Source organism: Euleptes europaea, chromosome 1 (genome assembly GCF_029931775.1).
Source record: "Euleptes europaea isolate rEulEur1 chromosome 1, rEulEur1.hap1, whole genome shotgun sequence".
NCBI lineage: Eukaryota > Metazoa > Chordata > Lepidosauria > Squamata > Sphaerodactylidae > Euleptes > Euleptes europaea.
In genome coordinates this window covers 96,482,470-96,505,193 of record NC_079312.1, presented here as the reverse complement: position 1 = coordinate 96,505,193, position 22,724 = coordinate 96,482,470, and the positions used below count along the sequence as shown (strand labels likewise).

General features: G+C 42.3%; 2 protein-coding genes across 3 annotated transcripts in view; one reads left to right on the top strand and one right to left on the bottom strand.

Moving 5' to 3' along the window:
• SEPTIN8 (septin 8) overlaps nucleotides 1–22,724 on the top strand; it is a 167,887-nt gene that overhangs the window by 138,548 nt on the left and 6,615 nt on the right. The window lies entirely within an intron of this gene.
• The window catches only part of RAD50 (RAD50 double strand break repair protein), a 30,628-nt gene continuing 18,844 nt past the window's right edge, over nucleotides 10,941–22,724 (bottom strand). Inside the window, exons 18-25 of one of the 2 annotated variants that reach the window (XM_056857114.1) lie at nucleotides 22,391–22,483; nucleotides 21,560–21,673; nucleotides 20,773–20,900; nucleotides 18,596–18,820; nucleotides 15,020–15,105; nucleotides 14,131–14,273; nucleotides 12,929–13,062; nucleotides 10,941–11,180 (exon numbers count right to left, since the gene is read on the bottom strand). In XM_056857114.1, the coding sequence (XP_056713092.1) occupies nucleotides 10,994–11,180; nucleotides 12,929–13,062; nucleotides 14,131–14,273; nucleotides 15,020–15,105; nucleotides 18,596–18,820; nucleotides 20,773–20,900; nucleotides 21,560–21,673; nucleotides 22,391–22,483 (1,110 nt within the window). In that variant the 3' untranslated portion in view covers nucleotides 10,941–10,993. The remainder of the gene's footprint in view (nucleotides 11,181–12,928; nucleotides 13,063–14,130; nucleotides 14,274–15,019; nucleotides 15,106–18,595; nucleotides 18,821–20,772; nucleotides 20,901–21,559; nucleotides 21,674–22,390; nucleotides 22,484–22,724) is intronic. The other variant, XR_008933692.1, reaches the window with a different exon arrangement.

Below are 22,724 nucleotides of genomic sequence, written 5' to 3'. Positions count from 1 at the left end.
CACCAGGTTGTTTAGGCGTGTGAAGTTGACCGCCCGCACAAATTTGTTGCTGCAATTCATCTGTTTGTTGTAAAAAAATAGAGAGATCAGATTAGGAAGGAGACTTCGGCTCCAGGGAGAGCCATGACCTGGCCAAATACCGTGTACTTTCATGCCTTTTACTTTTCATGCAAAACTTCTGAAATATCCCCATCCATTCAAACTATCATGTTTGCTCTCAAGGTAAGCATCTACCTGGGGATGTGGCAGCAAATCACAGCCATCAGAAAAAATGCTTTCAGTGCGTGGGTGAGTCAAATGTAGACTATAGTCCAAAGTATGCTACTGGCTGCTTTCTGGGAGACCACCTCTTGCCCACCTGTCAATGGCATTTCTGTAAGCCATAGACAATCCCGTCTTCCCTTCTTGCACCTGTTCTTTCTACTGTAAATCCTGTGTGCTAGAATGCTGTTCTCTCCAAGCATGCACTGCTTCTCCAGTGCTGTGGGAGCCCTGGCTGGCTAGACAACACTATGGCCAAGTGGCTCTCACCCCTACCCCCATTCCCTTATTCTTAGGGTTGCCAACTGCCAGGTCGTAGCAGGAGATCTCCTGCTAATACAACTGATCTCCAGCCGATAGAGATCAGATCACCTGGAGGAAAATGGCCGCTTTGGCAATTGGACTCTATGGCATTGAAGTACCTCCCCTCCGAAACCCCACCCTCCTCAGGATTCGCCCCAAAAATCTCCCGCCGGTGGCAAAGAGGAACCTGGCAACCCTACTTATTCTCAATTTGGGCTCTGAAAGCTCCCAAAAAGTATCAGGCCAATGCAAATGAGGAAAGCTCTGTTTATTGCCATTGCCCATAGTAACCCCAAATTAAACATCCTTGTAAGTCTCTGATCACCAGACAGACAAACAATTAGGAGATGGTTATCGCCATCGTAGCTTGCCACATGCTTTGAGAAAGAATCCTACTGACTACTGAATGAGGATCAGAAAAAAAAGGCTATGCATGCCCAAAGTCAGCTCACTTTTCATTAAGTTTACTCTCATATAGCAGCCTAATATCACGTTTCTAATATCACAGCCTAATATCACAGCCTAATATCATGGGATGTGACATCACCCCATGGGTCAGGAATGACCCGGTGCTTGCACAGGAGACCTTTACCTTTACCTAGGCAGCTTGTTCAAGTACTCTGCATGCACCAGAGCCTGCTGACTGGGGGCAGATTGAGGAGGAGGCTATATCCTTTGTAGGTACAATGGGTCAGACCCCACAAACTGGGACTGTAACAGCAGTAGTTGAATTACTTTGCCCCTCTTTCTCTCTGGCACTGGCAGAGCTTCTCTGGGCAGAAACGCCCTCCAGTGGCACACAGAAGAGGAGTGGTGCTGTCCAGTTTCCCCTCTTCACAGCTCCTCTTGTGCTTTATTGCATTTGTTCATGGGGCCCCCTAGGACTCCGAGCATGGACTTTTGTGGAGCTCTCAAGAGAAGATGTGGGAAGAGTGGGAAAGATCTGTACAGGATCTTCCACAATGAGCTCAAAGGGCTGCATATTTTGCAAAAAAAAGTTGGTCCAATAATGAAGAGCCGTCCCCTTGCCTTCTTTACAAATATTACACAAGTAAAGACTTTGACTGCAATTCACAATAACAACACAACAATAAAAACATGAAGACTAGATTTACCTTCGGTATAATATCCCACAGCAGTATTTCTATTTCTGTTTTGCCCAGCTTCCCTTCTGATATTGGCACTGATGTTGGCGCTGAAGTGGCATAAAGAACCAAGCAGTTGAACACCAAAAAGGCTTTCAAGAACATGACTGTGCTCTACTGGCTGTTGAGAACTACAGATAGGATCCTGATTGTTTGTTGCTCATTTGCAAACCGATTATTTATATTGTGCACCAGAGGAAAAAACTAGGTGACGTCAAGACGGTGGTGTGTGTGGATTCCCCAACCCATCCCCCACCCCCCTGAAAATCAGAAAACCACATCTCTCTCTCAACATCCTCCTGATGTGATAAGGTTAAGAATCCTAGTGTCCTCTGAAGACAAAATGAGTAACGGTTGCTATTTGATGGAAAGGGGGAAATTTTAAGCTGTTCCTGACAGTGTTCTAAATGAAGGGTGCATTTTTTTCCTTTTGGTCTAAGGGCTGGTTTAAACATGACGCCAGGTGATCAACAACAGCTTACCCATAAGGCATTGTGTTTGCCTGGTGTCTCATTTGAATGGGCCTCAATTGCTATGCATGCGTTGTTACCTTGCCAGAAAACAAAGATTGGAAGGCTGAGCAATATTGTTAGTTAGACCTCTGTCTGTAGAGTTGCCAACCTCCAGGTAGTAGCAGGAGATCTTCTGCTATTACAACTGATCTCCAGCCGATAGAGATCAGTTCACCTGGAGAAAATGGCCACTTTGGCAATTGGACTCTATGGCCTTGAAGTCCCTTCCCTCCCCCAAACCCCGCTCTCCTCAGGCTCTGCCCCAAAAACCTCCCGCCGGTGGCGAAGAGGGACCTGGCAACCCTGTCTACCCAATAGATGGGGAACAATTATATATGTTACAACAGTATTTCAGTTCCTTTGGTAGTCATCAAAAGCCAATGTGGTGTGATGTTAAGAGTGTTGGACTAGGATGTGTGAAACTCAGGTTCAAGTTCTGCCAAAGAAGCTTGCTGATGGATTAAAAATTCAGGTATGGAGACTTGCTTAAAATCACACAGTGAATTTTGGCTGGCCTGAAAACTGATCTCCTGTTTGCTGTTTTGCCTGGATGCAAGAATTTATGCTGGCACAGCTTGACTTTCTCACTTCCACTTCAGCTAGGGTTGCCAACCTCCAGGTAGTCAAACCAAGTAACAGTAGTATTGGCTATGAAAATACAGAAAACTATAATGTGAACAGCATAGCTTTGTTGTCAATTGAATACTGTTCAAAAGTACATTCAAATACAATCATATGATACAATGTGCAGTTCTTACATGAACAGAACGGTTGTATTTTCAATATAAAGTAGAGAGAATTAAAGTCCAAGTTCATGCCCAGAACTCCTTGAGATGGAAAGGAACAATCAATCTTAGGACGAAAACGCATGGTCGTTTTATCCTCCTTTAATCCCTGTTTCAGCCAGGATTCATCCTGGATCGAATGCATGCGTTTAGCCTAATGTGCGTTCGATCTTGGCTAAAACAGGGATTAAAGGAGGATAAAGCGACCATGCGTTTTTGCCCCCAGTCTCCCTGGAGCAGTGTAGCGAGGTGTAGCGAGGTGCAGGACTTCAAAAGTGGACAATAATTGGTTCAAATGAACCCATCACAGGACAGGGATCCAGTATTCTTCCTGTTTTGGTAGGTTCTTCATCAGGGTTCAACACAGACTGCACAGTAGCAAGTTCACATGTTGATTGGAACACTAGGAGTTTGAGTGGTAACCAGCCCCTTGTGATGAGTTTTACACCCAGAAGTGCCGCCTCGCAACAGGCCTTTACCACTCAAACTGGGTCTTTGCAATTCAGCCCTTTGCAATTCTGTGTAGCACTTCCGGGCAGTGGCGTAGCGTGGGTTGTCAGCACCCGGGGCAAGGCAAGTAATTTGCGCCCCCTAACCCGTGGATTTTAGCACTCGAGTCTCTTCCACTAGATTAGTTAAAGAAACCCTTACCCCCTAAGCACATGTATTGTTTGTGCTGATGTAATTAAAGTAAAATGACTGAACCTGGGGCCTTCGGTATACCAAGCAGCTGTGGGACTTGCAAATACCTCTGTACTTAATAATTTGTGTTTAAGAGGTGTTTGGAAGATGCAATACAAACCTTATGCCTGCTTGTCTTTGGGCCATACTCCTCCTGTGTTGTTTAGGTGGAAAGCAGCCACTGGCTTCCTTTTGGGACTTCATGTACCCCCCCCCCATTCATTTTCATATGCCCAAAACATATATTTACTGTTTACTGATATGATGCTTGCTATACACCTCTGTGCACATCCTGGCCACAGGAGGCAAAGATGTATAGTAAATTGGCCCATGCTGCAAAACTAAATTAACTGTATACAATTCAAATTCACCAATTAGTAATAAGTGGAAGATGAGTTTGAAAAAGAAAAGTCCAGGAGGCAATTCTCACTAAGCATCAAATTCTAATCCACAAGTGGTTTCTCTAACAATGTGTGTGTGTGTGTGTAAAGTGCCGTCAAGTCGCAGCCGACTTATGGCAACCCAGAGGCCACTTACCGGCATCATCTTCGCCCCGAACCGCATTGAGGCGGGTGGCGCCGGCTCCCACCACCCGGGACCGAGGCGGAGACCAACGGCCGAGGCCTGGAGGAGTGCGGCGGCCTCGCGTGCCCAGGAACCTGTTGCAGGCGGCGCTCCCGGGCCGGTGGGACGGCCCTCGCGGGACCGGCGCCTCTCTCAGGGCCCAGCGCCGCCCCGCGCCCTTCAGCTTTGTCTCGCCTTCGCCCCCCACCCCTCCTTCCCCGCCGCCTCTGCTCGCCACAAACAAGACGGCCGCCGCCCTCCAGCCTCCTCTGAAACTCCCCCCCCCCTTCCGCTGGCCCGGCAGGGAGGAGCTGCTGAGTCCCACCCCCAAGGTGGGCTGGGCCGGGTGAGGCCGACGCTGTGGGCTCCGCCGTGCGGCCCTGCCTCAGCGGCGAGGGGGAGGGAGATTAATGCCTGAGGCGGCCCTGCCGTGAGTTGGGGAGCGGGGCCGCGGCTTTCCCGCCCCCTGGAGGCCTGCTGAGAGTTTGAAAATGTTATACAAAAAACACCGCTTTGAAAGGGTTTTTTGGATACCGCGGCTTATGAATGGTTGGAAGACGTCTTCACTGCAGTGAGAGAGAGTGAGTGAGTGAGCCAGGCAGGGGCAGAGAGCTGCGAGTGCGCCCCCCCAGATGTTGCGCCCGGTGCGGCCGGCCCCCCCTGCACCCCCCACGCTACGCCACTGCTTCCGGGTGCACACGACACCCCCCCCCCTCCACTCCAAAAACCTCCCACTGAAGGAGAAGGGGGACCTGGTAAGCCTAGTGTGCGTTGAAGAAAATATTAAGAAATATGTTCACTTTAAAAGGCATCCTGTTAAGTAGAACTTGTGCCTGAAATGCTGAAGTGTTATAATTAGTTATGCACAACCTAATTTCCTGATATTCTGTAGTTGGCCCTGCCTCCTGCAGCAGCCATTTTGGGGCTGGCTCCGCCTCCTGCAGCAGCCATTTTTGTTGGTTGCACCCACCATCCTGTGTCAGAATTCCAAAGTTGCCTGCAGGCTGAAAAGGGCTAGGGACCCCTGTCCTAGACCAACACCTTAATCTCTACACCATGAGATCCTGGCATAGATTAATAAAATGAAAATGACCATGCGGTGGGAAAAGATGAATAGTGATTGAAGAGGCTTTTGCCCAAAAGAAATTTGAAAAAGAAATTTTTCATTCACTTTTTAAAAGGTTAGATATTGGTGTTATCAAGAAAGAGATGGAACAGTTCTTAGAATAGTGAAACACGTCAGTTTAGGCATTGAGATAAAAGATTTTATCATGGAGTAATGCTAAAGGGAAATCAGTGGGGCCAAAACAGCTAAGTCAAAGGACTGGAAATAGTGTTGATAATTCATATCATATGAACAAGGGACAAATTATGGCGAACCAGTTGAGACCTTCTCTGAGAATGAACAATAAACCATAAGAATGAACCATAAACCATGTTTATGGCGACATCAAATTCAGAATGGCTAAAACTAGGCTTACCCCTATCAATCAGAATGCATAGTTGGAAAGCAGAAGCAAAATTTTATCTGTACAAAAGGCTATTTTCCTCAACTTCAGCTTCTAGACCCTAGTGTTTAGCTACTTTGAATGTGGTAACACTGACCTGTGATCAGAGATAATTTATGTGGCTGATTTAAATATATTTCTGTCTATTTGGGAGGAAATCATGAAGGCCCAGATCCAGCTCAAGTTAGTAATGACCAAGACCCATTGAAAGCAATGAGATTTGTTAGTTCCTCTTTATATTTCACCATGGTCTCAGTAACACGTGAGAACCTGTCCCTAACCGTATGGAAATGGTATGAAAAATCCGTGATTGGACCTGAGTCCCCATGGTGTGTATGCGCAGTTAAGAGACTAGTACAGCCTTGAGATGTGTTTATACATCATGGAAATTCGTGGGTATAGTCATGCCACCAGATAAGAGTTTTCCGTAAAAACACTAGGATCCAAGAGACCGGCTTCAAATCCCCACCCAGCCATGAAGTTCACCGGGTGACTTGGAGCCAACCGCTTTCACTTAGCCTGACGTACCTCACGTGGGATCAAAATGGAGAAGGGAAGAAATGCATACACTCCTCTGAGCTCTTTGGAGAAAGGGTGAAATAAAAAACGTGACGAGGAGAGTTGGTTTTTATATGCCAACTTTCTCTACCACGTGAGGAAGAATCAAACGGTCTTACAATTACCTTCCCTTCCCCTTTTCACAACAGACACCCTGTTTGGTAGGTGGGGCTGAAAGCTCTAAGAGAGCTGTGACTAGCCCAAGGTCACCCAGCAGGCTTCATGTGGAGGAGTGGGGAAACCAACCCAGTTCACCAGATTAGCCTCCGCTGCTCATGCGGAGGAGTGGGGAATCAAACCCGGTTCTCCAGATTAGAGTCCACTGCTCCAAACCATCACTCTTAACCACTACACCACGCTGGCAAAGCCTTATCTATGCATCTTACCCTGCTTAAAAGATGAATACACATTGATCACCATATGAACTCCAAGTGATGGCCGGTTGTATGCTTGTTGTCTCTGGTTGGTCTTGTTCCCATCCCAGGAAACAAAAAAAACCAGAGACTCCATGGATGAAGGCAGTGCTGTAGAAAGTGTTGAATGAAGGCAAGGGGAACTGAATTAACTTCTTAATCGTCGCTTTGAAAACCTTCAGTTATGCAAGGTGTGTGTGTGTGGGGGGGAATATTGGGGGAACCCAATATTCACACAAAGGAGACCTTATTTCCTCTACATATATTTGAGGCCTCAAGACGTGCATTCATACCTGTGGCTGTGACACATTGTATGTCATTGCTGAACCGTTCTTCAAGAGGGAACGTTTTTCATCATTACATGACCTCTCTCCTGCTAAAGCAATGTCCAGCACATCCTGGCCTTGCTGAAAGATGGGGGGTTAAATGTTGGAAGTGAATGCTAGCAAGTTGGGCAACTCAGACCCTCTGAATCCTTCCTCTTGTCTGTTCTGACTCGCTTTGTTTACCCAAAATGCTCATCTCTGGGATTTCCATCCAGCTGCCTCCCTTTTATTCCTGTCTTTGTGCTTTCTCCGACCTCCACAAAAGCCACAAGCGCTCTCAGAATCTCTCTCCGGCCATCCTATAGTTAAATAGCTAGAACCCCACCCTCTCCTCATTCCTATCAAAATTGGGATCTTTCCACAATACAGTGTATCCATTTATTTTCTAAAGCCCCTGTGTGGGCTTTATTCTAAAAGCAGCCTCTCCCTTCTACCAGTGCATACCCAACTCCTGCTGAAATTAAAAACTGGAGCGTTGGTGATAATTGAGAACATTAACTCCTGCAAACATGCAAAGAGTACTCCCGTTCATCTTCAAACCATAATGTTTTACAGGCAAGTACTCTTATTGCTTTCTTTGTTGTCAACAGATTTGCCTCCTAGAACCTAATTTTGTTACTGAAGTCTTTAACCAAGGCCCTATTTGAGCCTAGGCTAGCCTGATCTTGTCAGATCTCAGAAGCTAAGCAGGGTTGGCCCTGGCTTGTACTTGGATGGGAGACCACCAAGGAATACAGGGTCACTATGCAAAGGCAGGCAATGGCAAACCACCCCTGTATGTCTCTTGCCTTGAAACTGCTACTGGGTGACCATAAATTGGTGGCAACTTGATGGCACACACACACACACACACACACTGCTTGAGCCAGAGTAACTTTGCCCTCCATTACCTAGCCAGTAGTGGTTTAACGGTAGCAGTTTCAGATGAAACTGCGCTTTGATTGCTGTGAAGAGTGAATCAGAGGAAGAAAATTCAAAACAAAAAGATCGATCTGAGGAACTTCAAAGTATTGATTTACAACAGAAATCCCTCATTTATACTGTTTATTGTAAGCTGCTTTGAGTATCTATGAGAAAAGTGGAGTACAAATATCTTAAATGAAACAAATCTATGTTTTTTCCCCATAAGATGGGTAAGACCCTTATCCTGATCCAAGCTTTTAAGACCAAGGTGGTCACAAGTCATCAAGTGGCTGCCTGACGCTCACAAGGAGGGAATTAAGAATGTTTATCATCAGAGCAAGTCCTTTCAGAAGATTCCACCCTCTTTGTTAATTAGGTAGAGTCAACAAGTGTAAGAAAGCATTACATTTCTGTTTTGTGGAAGCCTAACTGCATTTATTGGGGCGGGGGGTGCTATCACTCCATGACGGATGCCACAGCATTATAGCCCCCTAGAGCCTCCTCCCATAATGAATCTACTTTATTCTTTCAGAGACCCTGTAAAATGTCTTTGTAAAACACACCTTAAGCAGCAAAGGCTGCCTTTGTGTTCTGGATTGCTGCTGATGGTTTTGAACTACTTAAGTTCTTTGGGACAGGCTCATGTATTCCCTCTAAGATTATCTGTGCTGTCCAAATTGCTCTTCCTTAAACAGTTATACTACTTTGGAAAGCTTTATACGTTCTGAAGTGGCAGAAAGGACAGCTGGCCTGGAAGAAATACCCTTATACTGGAGACTTGGAAGTATGCATTTCTGAACATGCTTGGAGAGAAAAATCTCAGGTGTGCAAAGCATATCTTACGCCTTACAGCTTCACAAGGGGAAAGGGAATATGGGAAGCAGAGACATTCCCTTCCCGTTATTCTATGCTGCTTTAGTGTGTGCTGTCAAGTCACAGCTGACGTATGGCAACCCCATAGGGTTTTCAAGGCAAGAGATGTTCAGAGGTGGTTTTGCCATTGCCTGCCTCCGCGCGGGATGAAAGAGTTCTGAGAGAACTGTGACTGGCCCAAGGTCACCCAGCAGGCTTCATTTGGAGGAGTGGGGAAACAAACCCAGTTCTCCAGACTGGAGTCTGCTGCTCTTAACTACTACACCAGTAGTTGCTTTTAAAATGCTAAAAGTGCTTAGTCCTTTTGTGAAAACATAGGATAACACTTATACTAAAAAAAAAAAAAAACCCTGCACCCAGATACAGATCACTAATTGTATCAAGTTTTATGTCAGCATTCATTATATCTTTTAATCAGTGGTTGCTTTTGTGAAGCCACTTATTTCAAGTCTTACTCTAGACATATCACAGGAAGTTTTAAAGTAAGCAAATCGTGTGGGCGTTCAAACTCACCTTATCATGAAGTATGCATTAAAAGGCAATGCAAATGAATGGTACAATACCACAAATATTTAAATTTCAACTGCCCGCCCAGGTAGTTGACTTTTTGATTGACTGAAAAAACAAGTATGAAATTGTTTGTCATACATAATACTGTAAAAAGCTATACATGTAGCTCCCAAAAATGTTCTTTAAAAAATAAGATACTGTACATGCCTTGCAGAATGCAGGCCATTCTGTGGCCTGGAGTTGTATGGTGGAAATGGCTGATCCTATATGGTAGCCTTTCTACATTTTGTGCTAATTGAAGCTACTGAGGTAGCCCAACTTAGAATATGGTACAGTAGCCCAATCTCAACCAGCTAGTAATGCAGATCACCAGTAATGTGGACCAGCATGGCTAGATCAGCAGAATCTGAATAAAGGGCTAGCTGACAAGAATACACTTCTAGCAATTACCCTGGCCTGTTTATCCACCAAGGTCAGGTCCAAGAGTACACCCGAGCTCTTTCCTTGATGCCTTATAAAAGCTTAGCTCCATCAAAGTGATGGAGCTGGTGAATGCCATATCAGCCAAATACTCTGCCCTGCTGCTTGAGGTGCAGTCAGTGCAACAGTAGTAGAAAAGAAAGCCTTCTTTGTTGCCATAATCTTCACCTCTTAGGCTCTGAAATGGATTCCATAGCACATTCGGATTCAGCACAGGTGTTTTGCAAACCATGCTCCAGGTAAACCAAGGAGCCAGAGCCTTCCTCACAGGGGAGAAAGGGCGCCAACAAGCAAGCCTGTCAATAGCTCTCCGGGTTAACCAACATTTCAGTTGCCATCCAGGCTTTCAAAATTCCCCACAGCAAACTGAAAACCAACTGATCTCCAGATCAATGTCAGACCAACTGTAAGGGTCTCTGCAAGCACACAGTACGCCTCTGACAAACATACCCAGCAGATCAAACCCAGTCTCCACCATCCCCGTTAGGAAGGGCTACTTATAGCCCAGTCATAGGCCAGTGCTGTTTCTGGTTTCAAAAGGCGAGCAGATTTCTGTCCACTGGCAGACCTTCCTCCCAATCACATCAGGTAGTCCCAAAGAGCTCACTTCACAAATGGGAAGATGGAGGACCAGACGGTAGGTAAATAGCTCAGTTCTCCTTCCCTTGTCAGATGTTTAGTGGTTTGACTGTGTATCCCTCTTGATTACTCCATCTGCACATCAGTGTTTTTTGTACTTGTTCTCCAGGTCAGCCCCTCTGGCAGCATGTAATCCCGGGAGTTGGACCTGCCTTGCTTGCCTATTGCTCTTCAAGCTGATGACTATTAAAGACGGGCAGTTGTTTGTGCTGATGGTTTGCAAAGTATGCTTTAATTCTTTCCACCATATGCTTCTTTCAATTTCAGAAGAAAGCAAGCAAAGAGCACAGTCCTGGCGAACATTCTCAACATACCAGTAAATACCGAACTTTTAGAATTATGTATTTCTGTGCTTCCATTTTTTTATTTAATTACAGAGAAAAATGACGGTCAACAGTGTATTTGTTTGATAATGTTCAACAAGCTATGTATTTAACAACACACAAAAAATTTTCCAGTACAAGAAAGTGGCAAAGAACATCTCCCCCCATAATATTAGTGAGCAGTTCTATAATAAAGTATTTTTCAAACTCTAATGAACACATGACCCTAAGGAAGTGACATTACATTTCACAATCTCTGAACACTGATCAAGGTTTTTCTTGATTCTGTAAAATTTCTCCACATACTCAGAACGACCCAAAAGTTCCACAAAATCTTCATCGTGTGTTATCACAAGAAGTTGAAAGTTATGCTGTTGGGATCTATTTTTAATTATCCTGTGAAAAATATTTTAAAAATGTAATAGTTAGAACATGTAAGTGAAACTTGCATCCTAGCTCTTGACAGCTACCACATGGGCAGCGTAAACAAAATCTAGTTATCTATTGTTAAATTATTTTTCCCCACGTTGTAAGAAACAAGCACTGCTTATTCACTTTACTGTAACTCTTGAAAGACAAAATTATACTACAGAGAAAAGCAAAGCATTATTGGTATATATTTAACAATTTAAATTTGGTGCACTTAAGCAGTGCCAATTTAGATTCATCATAGGTTGATGTACATACATCCAGAAGCATCGTTCATTTTGCATCAGATTGTGTGAGCAACTGCCCATGCGGCAAGACACAAAATTGAGGTTAAGAATTCACATCAAGCTACACAAAATATTAGATAAAAATATTTCATTAGGTTTATTTCCAGATGTGTTTCTATAATTTTGTTTATGACCACTGAGGAAGGCCTACTCAGGTCGAAATGCGTCTGGTTAAGCATCGGTCATTTACACTGTTATATCAATGCAATTATTTTGTTATATTGTTTAGTTTGTAGCTCAACCTTTTAAGCTTTGTCTACTCATTTGGTTGAGTCCCCCCACTTTTTGTTGTTCTATTGCACTTAAAGTAGAAACAGAATAAAGTATTATGGGACATTATTAATGAAATGGATGGAAAAACCATCCCTCCAAGAGGAGGGATCATGGCTCAGTGGTACAGTATTTGGTTAGCATGCCCCAGATTCAAACCCTGTCATCTCCAGTTAAAAGGATCATGTAGTAGGTGATGCGAAAGACCTCTGCCTGACACCCTGGAGAGCTGCTGACAGTCAGAGCAGACAACAGTGACCATGATAAACCAACAGTTTAACTCAGTCTGGCAGTTTCTTGTGTTGAAATTATTGCGGCAAGGTAACACTTGAAGGATCAGTGTGTCTTCATAAGACCAATATGCATATGCTTAAAGGTTTACTAGTACATTAGAGTACAAGATGTGTACAGCTTAAGTTATTTCAGTTTTTATTTCCCCAAACACCAAACAATCTTTATTGTTCTTGTGGATAAAAATAAGTTATATTCCCAAATATGGTGGTAAAGTTACAGAACTGGAAAGCTACTAAAAGCGTAAATATTCTGCTTCGAAGGAATCTGAGATCTGCAACTCATGGGTCAAAGTGTACGCCCCTCCTCTGCCAAGCTGTCATCAGGCTCCTATTTAAATCACAGACAAATGACGACCGCTGAAGAACAGGAGCTGCGATACTGAGATTTCCTGCAGGATTGGGCCTCGCATGCTTTACAATGATCTTCCAGCAATACTTATTGCCAATGTTAAGGCTAGGCGTTATCCTTAATTAATCAGGAATGGTACTAGAAAAGTCAGTGTGCTGGCTAGATCTATGGAATAGCTTTCCTGGGCAAATAGCTTTCACTGGGTACCATAGTTGTACACTTTCAGCAAGGTAGTCAAGACCTTTGTAAATAACAAGGACGGTTTAGTTTTTTTCACTGTTTTTATCATATGCATGTTCTTACTGGTGTTTTGCTGATTTTTAGAATGATTTTTAGGTTTTTTAAATAGGATGATTGTATATTATGGATGACTGAATTGTCCAAAGACTTCTAGTAAATCAAGTTATGGTGAAGGGCAGCACCACCCACCCCATGGGTCCTCTAATCCTCAAAATCACCAGAATCTTGGGATGGAGTTGCATCTTAGGCTTCTCAGTGGAACTCGAAGATACTTACTCCACCAAGGCATGTGCAAGAGATTCAATGTTCTCTCGGTCGAGGTTGGTGGTGGGCTCATCCAGTGCAAGAATTCCACAGTTAAGGCAAAAGGATTCCGCTAGAGCCAGACGAATAATGAGGGAAGCAAGAACCTAAAACCAAAACAGGGCCCCATCATTCAAGTTAATTCGTCAAAATACAAGCACTCCCAAAAGCAACCATCTGGGGGTTCATTATCATTGATATGGCAAACTGTGCAGCTTCAAATGGCAGGTGCAGACAAATAACTAAATGGACTCCTTTACCAAAAAATCCCCTCAATGTTAAAAAAAAAAGCCAGAGGGAAGCTTGCGCTCATGCTGGTTTTCCGCCTGGAGAGGATTCTTTGGTATAAATGAACAAATATTGTTCAAGCCCCCCAAATGCAGTGGGTCACCACCCAGACCCAGTGTTGCCATCTCAGTGAAAACTAGGCACACAAGTGCAGAGAAGCACAAACACATTACACTATTTTGTTTAAAATGTATGTAAAGCTTAAGTTTTAGAAGAGTCATTCTAAAATATAATAGTAAAAAGGTGCCGCAACTCAAGTCATCTTAAACCAGTCAGTCAGAAAATGCCATACTAAAATTATTCCTGTAACCTTAACTCTGTTTTATGTATCTTCTGGTGGCCTCTATATACTGGATCAAATCAATTTTGCATTCCAGTGTTGCGAAGTGATCATACCATATAATCACAGGGAAGGAACTGAGCACGTCTCTGCAACAGAATGTAATATTGGTCTCAAATAATCATTAAATCAATGAATGCGAGACATAGCAAAGACCAGCATTTACTCATATGTTTTTCTGGTCCCAAAAACGGCTGTGCAGTTTCCTTGCAATCCCTTTCTCCGCAATCAGGCAGGCATAGTTGTTGGCCCAGGCAGGCCCCTTGCCCACTTCTGATTACAGCTCCCTCGACTAGGGTGAAAGCATCTTCAGCAGCTATTCTTGGAAGAGTGCCCCTAGCTGATGTCTGCAAGGTGGCAACGCGGTCTTAGTCTTTCCTTCGCAGCTGGCCTGTACACGTGCAATCTCAGGTGGGACTGCACAGAAGTCAAGGAGATGAAGAAAAGGAAAGAGGCCGCCAGGGAAGGGAACTGGCACCAAAACCAACGTGCTACAACTACACTGAACACATAAAGAAATTAAAAAATCCAATATCCTGTTACATACCTTTTGGCCTGCACTGCATCTGCCCCTCATATCTAGAGCGGTGTCGCCTTTTATCATTACCACTCTGTAATTGTAACTCCTTCTCTTCACCGAAGCGGACACATTTTCATCTGCATCAGACCGAATTTCTATGTATTCAATATCTATAGCAGAAAGAAAATACACAATTGGAAGCCAAAGTAATACAAGTTCAGGCTTGGAAGCAACTTGATAACTATCCTTAGGTCACACGACCCACATAAATGCCCAAAAAGTCTTATATGATTAACTAATAATACAACCATGTTACAATCTCCAGACAGTATACAGCTAGAAAAGAAAGAATATTGCGTGTCAACAACAGATACATCATATAAAAAAATATTTTATTTTGTTTCCGCTAGCCATAAGGAACATTCTGCTTAGATTCCCCAGGTCTCCTCCATGAATTGCTGACACAATTGCTCCCCACCCACACCACAATCAAAGAAATCATTACGACCCTGGTCTTATGCCAGACAGAAAAGGAATAACCAACACACACTAAGACAGAGATGACAATAAGAAATGCACTTAAGCAGGAAAAACCAGGATGCCTCTAATGAGCAAGCCATACTGCTTATTAATAACAGCAGAAAAGAGCAAGAGTCCAGTAGCACCTTAAAGACTAACACAACTTCTGGCAGGGTATGAGCTTATTAATAAGAAGGCAACTTTTCCCAGGCTCCAATGTAACCTGCTTGTCTGTCTACCCTCCTAGATATTTAATTACAGGAGTGGTTATAGAATTGATTTAATTCTAAATATATTTCTTATTTCTACATATTTCAGTTTTCTTTGACCACCCAGAATCCTTAAGACAAGCCACTATATAAATCAAAACTAAGGAGACGAAAGTATTTTTCTTTACCTTGCCCCCTGTAGGTGCTTCGCCAAAGATCACGAATTATCTTGTTGATTTCTTCCATTTTCATGCTGTGAAATGTCATTATTGCACTAAAGAAAAAAGGAGAGAGCCACAGACATGCCTTATTTTTCTCAGCTCATTAAGCTCCTTGCATCACACATAATTCTCACTGTTTTTTAAGCATACCATGTTGGGCTAAAATATATTAGAAATACTAGCTAGTGACATCAAAAATCGAACCTAAAGACTTTTAAAACATGTTAACATTGTTTTACCTGTTCTGGTCAAAAGCTTACTAGGCTTATAAGATCCAGTCCCATTATTTTAATTTTGCAAGAAACCCTGGCCCACTATGGAAAATAACCGTGATATAGACAATGTTAAAACTGTGATATAAACACTTTACAAAGAGTCCTGTAGTACCTTAAAGGCTAAGAAATTTATGAGCCCACTTTTTTAGATGCACTCGGCTCTGGCATGTGAAAACTTAGGACACAATAAATTTCTTCTGAAATGGAGTACAATAAATCCCACCAGCCCTATGCTAACAATCAAGGTTGCTAAGAGCTTAAGTGTACCACCTCTGTACTTGACTGTGACCTAAGCATTCAGCATGGGCCACAACTAAGGGCATAACGCAAAAACATTTCAGCGTGTTTTCACAATTAATGTCCTGAAAACCCTTTTTAATGTCCTGCAGACCCTGAGCTTCACGCAAGGTCTTTTTGTTCCTTCAAAATAAGATGTTTGTGCAGTCATGATAATACACTTGCAATACAGGCCATCTAAAAGGTAATTCAAACCCAAAGTTTAAAAACGGGGGGCCTATCATGCCACTCCTAATAGGATAATGGATATGCAAGAAAATTTTCGTTGACTTCGACACACCCCAAAACAAAAATAATATGTTGTTGGCAAATCTGTTGATTCTAGTACTAGATGTTAAACCGCAGGTCTGTGTTCACATACAGGGGTTGTCTTTCCTGTGAATTTCAGCTCAGGGGCAAGCTGCGTACACATATGGATATTCTACATGCAGAGGTGCTCCCTAAAACGAAGTCTGTATGGAATCTCCTGCATCTGAGAGCTCCACTGTGCATTTAAACCGCTGGATCAGGCTTGGCATGAGAAATGTTTATGTTCTTCAGAAGGCATTGTGTGTGTGAGTGTGTGTGTGTGTGTGTGTGTGTGTGTGTGTGTGTAAAGTGCTGTTAAACTGCAGCTGACTTATGATGACCCCCAGTAAGGGACTTTCATGGCAAGTGAGAAGCAGAGGTGGTTTGCCTTCCAAGTATCAACCCTGCTTAGCTTCCGAGATCTGATGACATCAGGCTATGCCATAACGTCTTCCCTCCCTCAGATGACATTACACCTGGAAAATTTGCATGCTACTTCATTTGTTAACGACAGCATTAAGGATGGAAGAAGTATTAATGGAAAATGAAAACTCAGCATTGAACACCTTCAGTCTCCATTATACCCAGAAATATGGTTTTTGTTATTCCTGTTACCTATATTTAGTCATAACTTCCAGTTTAGTAAAGGCTTTCACAGCAGCTCTCCATTTGATAACATCAAGCATGTTTAATGTTGAGTCATGGTTATTTTTGCTGGTGAATCAAGTTGCATATTTGTGTTGCATCAGATAAGAATGCAGAAATAGAAGTAAATGCTACTTTCGTTCATGTTTGAAAAAAAGGAAAACACACACCTAGCAATTGAATAAGCTGCTTTTAAGAAGACGCAGTTCTTCTTTACAGTTCTTTCCCATAATAATGATTCCCCCCCAGTTTGGGCTACGTAAAACTTATCATTGCTAGAGTTTAAGAACATGGTTTTGACATTTTGGTAGATGTGTTATAGTTTCCTAGTGAAATTGAAATTGTTTTGCAATTGCAGATTACAGTAGCATTGTGAAAGTTGCACAAACACCTCTTTTTGGACATTTGTGGTGGCAAACTTCCCAGTTTGCTGCAGTTTCATATGGAACTATTTCAAGTGCCTCCACACTGATGCTCTAACCTTGAAACTGGAGTTGCTAGGGCTTACTTCCACAAATTACTGAGCTCCATGTTTTATGGAAATGTCTTGGGTAGAACTTCTGTTCCACAGTAAACTGATATAGGACAATTTTTAGCAGGTAGCAAACTACAACAAGTCCAGACATGAGAAATTATATGGAGTGGCAACAAACTCTGGAACTCTCTTCCCAGGGAAATTCATTTGTCCTCTTCTGTTGCTGTCTTCCCCCATTGGGTGAAAACTTCTTTGTTTTGTTCAGCATTCCCTCAATGATCCCTCCTTCCTAACCAATGTTCTAAGTTTTGTATGTATTTTAACTGTTTTTAAACTCTTTTTAAAAGTTGTTTTAATGAGGTATGTTTGGGAGGGGGCTACTTATAAGGGTTTTATAATGTTAGCTGCCTTGGTGCCTCTTGTAAGGCAGGATATAAATGTTCTAAATAAATAAATAAAATACAGCGATTAACCCTTGCAGCAAACCTCAGAACCCCCTCTGTTGTTATACCCACTGAAGCAGCACTACCACATTCCTAACATTAGCCATGCAACTGAAGGCTCATGCAGCAACACAACCTCTAATGTGATCTACATGTGCTAACAAGGACTTCATCCAAATTCACTGGCCAAGCTTCAGCGTTTCTACAGAAATCAGACATTAAAAACAAAATCATGGGTCCGCACTTACTTGCGGGCCCCCATTTGCTGGCCTGCAGTGGCACTTACCTGGCTGACAGCAGGCCTTGCAGGGGCAGCAAGTGGTGGGCTGGGTCAGTTGACCCTCCACCGCGTCATGGTGGCTAGCAGGGAAGCTTGTACTCAAGACAACTTCTCAGGCGGGAATTTTCCCACCCGGCTGCTCGCTCCTCCATGCTCGTCCCTGGGGTTCAAATGGGCCAATGGGGCCCGGGCTCATCAGGGAGCTGGGCCAGGCCAGCGGGATGCAAGCCAAGTTTTTCAGTCGGGTTCTCGGCCGGGAATAAAAAGAGCCTTCGCCCACTCTCATCTCACTTGCCTTCGGGCACTGAGGAGGAGTATTTCAACATCCCTGGATGTTCAGCAACAGACATAAAGGTTGCAGGACTTCACCATAACAGTGAGAAACCTGTGCATTGGAATCCATATGCAGATCTGATAATGATCAGCTTGGACTCAACAGGGACTTAGAACTGTTACCTCACTACAAAAATAAATAATAATTCACTGAGGCATAAGCCTTCGTGAGATACAGCTGACTTCATCAGATACTAAAGGATTTGTTTGTCCATATAAGCTTATGTACACTATTCAGATTCATCCTACTTTGCCAATTCATCCATGGTTCACACTCCCTCCCTCTCAGTAGACTGTTTACTCTCCTGTTTCTCATCTCTGCTCTACAATGTAATAGAACACAACTAGGTCTTCTGACCTCCCTCGGTAATATTTCCTCCCCTCCACCAGCCACTCTTCTGTGGTTTGGGCACTGCGTCTTTCTGCCAACTGAATGCAACACTTCATGCACCTGATGAAGTAAGCGCTATCTCATGAAAGCTCGTGCCAAAATACAGCATTACTCACTGATCCAGTGCTTTGTAGTAAATGTCAAGGTCTTTGTTTGCCAGCTCTGTAGTTCTCATAACAATCATCTTTTTCCTGTACTCCTCCTCTGCATCCTTAAACTGTGGATCTCTCAGTTCTTTCTTAAACCTAAGGATCTCTTCCTCAAATCCATGCTGTCGACCCAGTGCTAAGCTGTGGTTTCTTTTCAAATCTTCGATTTTCTCCTCTAAATGCTGCCGGTCCCTAAGAAGTAATCAGTTAATCATAAGCTAAAAAAAAAAAAAAAGGAAGCAAGGAGCGCTCCAATTCTTAGCACTGAAAATGAGAAGCTGACAGTTTGGGTTACATAAAAACAATGGGAAATTGAGACAAATGTAAAGTTAAAATTGAGATGGAGAAATAATTTAGGGACACTGAAGGAATTAAAAAACAGACATGTCCTGGAAAGACAAAGGCTCTTTTCAGACTAAGCATCAAACCATCATTAGCGCTAGTTATTGTTTGGAACCAAATCATGGATTGAACTTCTAACAAATCATGCAGTCCATAAAACATAAATGAGTGGTTTAGAGCACCTGTTTTCTACCAGTGAAACACTGCCTTTGACTGCAGTGGCCTTCTGAGTTGAAGCAACAGCAGTAATATGGTTTGTCATGGTAGATATCACGGCAAGTCTGTTAGCACAAACCCACTTTATACCACCATGTCTGATTTTAGATTGCTGGTCAACTGGAAAACAGTTTGCTAATTCAGACATTACTCAAACTACAGTTACGCTTCCTTAACCTTCACTTGGATTAATGTCTGAATTGAACCAAAGAATTTTTTTTTGGGGGGGGGGAGAGATGTGTCCTCAAAAAGAAAACATCGGTACTTCAGTCCTAAACATCGTCATTTAAACAATGTCACCTACCACCCCATTATGATGAACCTATTCTCTAAACAATGCCGCTGATGATTAAAATAGATGCAGTTATGCCACTTGTCTCACGTTACAGTGTATCCAGATAACTGTACTGTGGTACTACATATTGTGCAGCAACCCCCCCCCCCCTTAATTATTAACACTGCAGTCTTGAAGATATTTAGGAGGCAGTGCTTAAGGTAAGTTTCCAGGGAGATGCAATGTTTGCTCCTAATCTTACAACTGCCCTTATCTGTAAACAAGATGAAATGATGGCCACTGTAAAACGGGAACAGAGAAATTGTTGGAAAATAGAATCAGTGGCTATTAGTCAAGCTAGCTGGGGAATCTCACAGTTCTCAGAAGGCCTCTTGATTTCAGTTATCTAGACTAAACCTTATATGTGGCTTTGCTCCAAAGGTTAGTGAGCATCCAAGAGTCTGGCTACTTTACGAAACAAGATACTGGCTTTGATTGAACTTCTTGGATACAGTAATGAAAATCCCAGATGGGTTGCTATGTTAATCTAAAGCAGCAAAATGAGAGGAATCCAGTGGAACCTGAAAGACAAAATGCACCCCAGCATAAGCTTTCTTCACTCAGAGCTCCCTTCTTCAGGTGAAAAGGTTGCGTATATAATTCAGGTCTGATACATTTTTCAATGCAACTGAATAAGGGCACTCTGACTCATGAAAGATTATGATGGGATAAATGTTGTTAGTCTTTAAGATGCCTCTGGACTTATATTTTATTTTTCTGACAGCAAAGATTCTCACTTTCTTATGAAAGGGATATAAAAAAAATACAAAGCTAATGTACTTTGACCTTCACCCATATGAACAACAAAGCATTAGAAACAAGCTTGCAATTAACTGTAGTGTTCAATAAGCTGCCAAATGTAATGATAAAATCTTGATGACAGACAAATCTAGTTATAATAGATGATCAAATAGGGTAAATCTCAGGGGGGCAGCTGTGACCCTGCATAAATGGAGGCATCGAAGGCTGGCCTCCATTCACAATTACTCTCACCACCTGCTCTCCAAATGCATTGAACCCTACAGTATTTCAAAACACCTTTTTTCAGTACAGTCAAATGGCATATGCTATAACTGCCGCAAGGATAGCCACACATACAGAACTACAGTTAAGAGATTATCAGAGCAAAGGAAAATTGTCTGGTCTAATAGCAATGCCCCTATCAAGATGTGGTGAATAATATGCAAATAGTTGAGACTCGCTGTTTTGCAATTGAAATTAATTTTGTGTAAAAGGAAAGAGCAAAAAATACTTTTTCAGTTGTGGAACTTGCAATTCTCCTATCTCTTTCAAATACTGCTTTATGTTATCTTCAACTTCTTTTAGATCTTCATTTCTTTTTCTTAAAGTAAGATTATCTTCTAACCACCGCTCCTGGATCTAAATTAAAATAACATATATTAGTGGGGTTTTTTTACATACTTTTGTGCAGTTATTATCTGATAAACATAAGCAAGCACTGGTTCTAGTTAGAAGCTATGTATTTAACTATATAAAACCTAGGAAACTTTGCCAGCCATCTAAGTTTTAAATGGTACTTCTGGATAGCTAAACAATTTTACCTGAAATCTGAGATGAACAGCAGTACTGGCTGTTTGAAGCAGTTGCATGTTGGACAGCTCTACATAAGCAAGGCTGAGCTGTTCAACTAGGTTTCATTTATTTTCCAGATATGAAGTACTCTGTGGTTTTGTTTTTAAATGGCCATGACACAAGTACACTACAGGGTTAAACGGTCAGGCACACTTAAATTATTACCCTATATACCACCTAGAAAAGGCCATGTTACAATATACCAGGATGAACCTAAAGCTCAATAATGGTTCTTAACTAAAGTAGGTTGGCAGATCAAAAATTACTAAGGAAACTCCAAGGCATTTTATTCTTGCTATAAAACCCTCTGGGTAGGTTCCTCACCTATATATAGAGGTGACCCGTTCCTTAGATTTTGGCCTGCTGTCAATAATTTGGAAACATTCAAAAGGCTGCAGGTGTCAGTCAAATATTTGGGAATAATGTTTAAAACAAGACAAATATACCTTCTGAGTATCAATATCTTGCCTAATAGTTCCCATTTCTTTATTTATCTTCTCTTTCTTTTTCTCACATTCAGCTAGCTGATTTTTGACTTCATCAAGTTCAGATTCCTTTTGCTATACAAGAAAAAAAGTTAGTTAAAACCTTGTGTGATGGACAGGTTAGGTTTTGCCTCTCCCTAAGAGCGATCAATGGAAGCTGACAGAATGTTAGTGAGAAACAGTTGGAAAACAGCAGTTTAGAGTTGGCAGCTGAGTGAGAGATGGTAAAGAGTATGTCTGACTGAGTGAAGCGGAGGCAAAGAGCAGTATAAAGCTAAATGGAAAGAAAAACCAATCTGTAACACAAGATCCCAAATGCTGGAACAGGGAAACAGTTCGAATGTTCAAGGGAAAAGAAACTTGTAACCTGTACCTTACTTTCTTCAGTGTTATGTTCAAGCCATACATAATAGTTAACTGCTTGTTTGTTTAACCCTGTGGGCTCTGTCTCAGGGAAAGAAAAACACACACACACACACACACCAATAAAGATCTTGGTCTAAATATGTTTTAGGATATAAATAAATGTGAATGGAATGTGTGAATGGAACAGTGTTTGAGCCCCAGCCCCAATAACTCTGGGAAGTGTTTGAGTGAAGATCATTAAAGGGGGCTGGGTCATGGCTCTCTATAGATTTGAAGAGGCGAGAAGGGTAGCGACGTATGACGGCCTGACCTACTTGTAACCCTGAACCTGAGAGAGGGGTAGAGGGTGGTAGGCACTCTGTGTGGAGAAGGTGTGTCACATCTTGCTACTTTAAAACATAAATGTCATCTTGATTTAGCGATTACCTGTTTGTATTCTTCTTTCCCATCCTGAATGTAATTCTCAACTTCTTTTACGTAGTTATGAATATTGTTAACTTTTTCTTTAACATCATTTAGCTGTTGGAAAATATATAAAGAAACATTTCAAAAAAATGCATAGACGTTATTTATAGAAAACATAACGATAACGAAAGAACACCTAACATAATGCTTATTGTAACATCTTAACTGAATTAGACTAGAACTACTTGAAACAGTGACAAAAATTAGCCAAAACTACCACTGTTCTAAGAAAATGTGTGCCTATTGGAAACAGATCTTATCTTTAAAATAATAGCTAGACAGTATGCTGATTAAT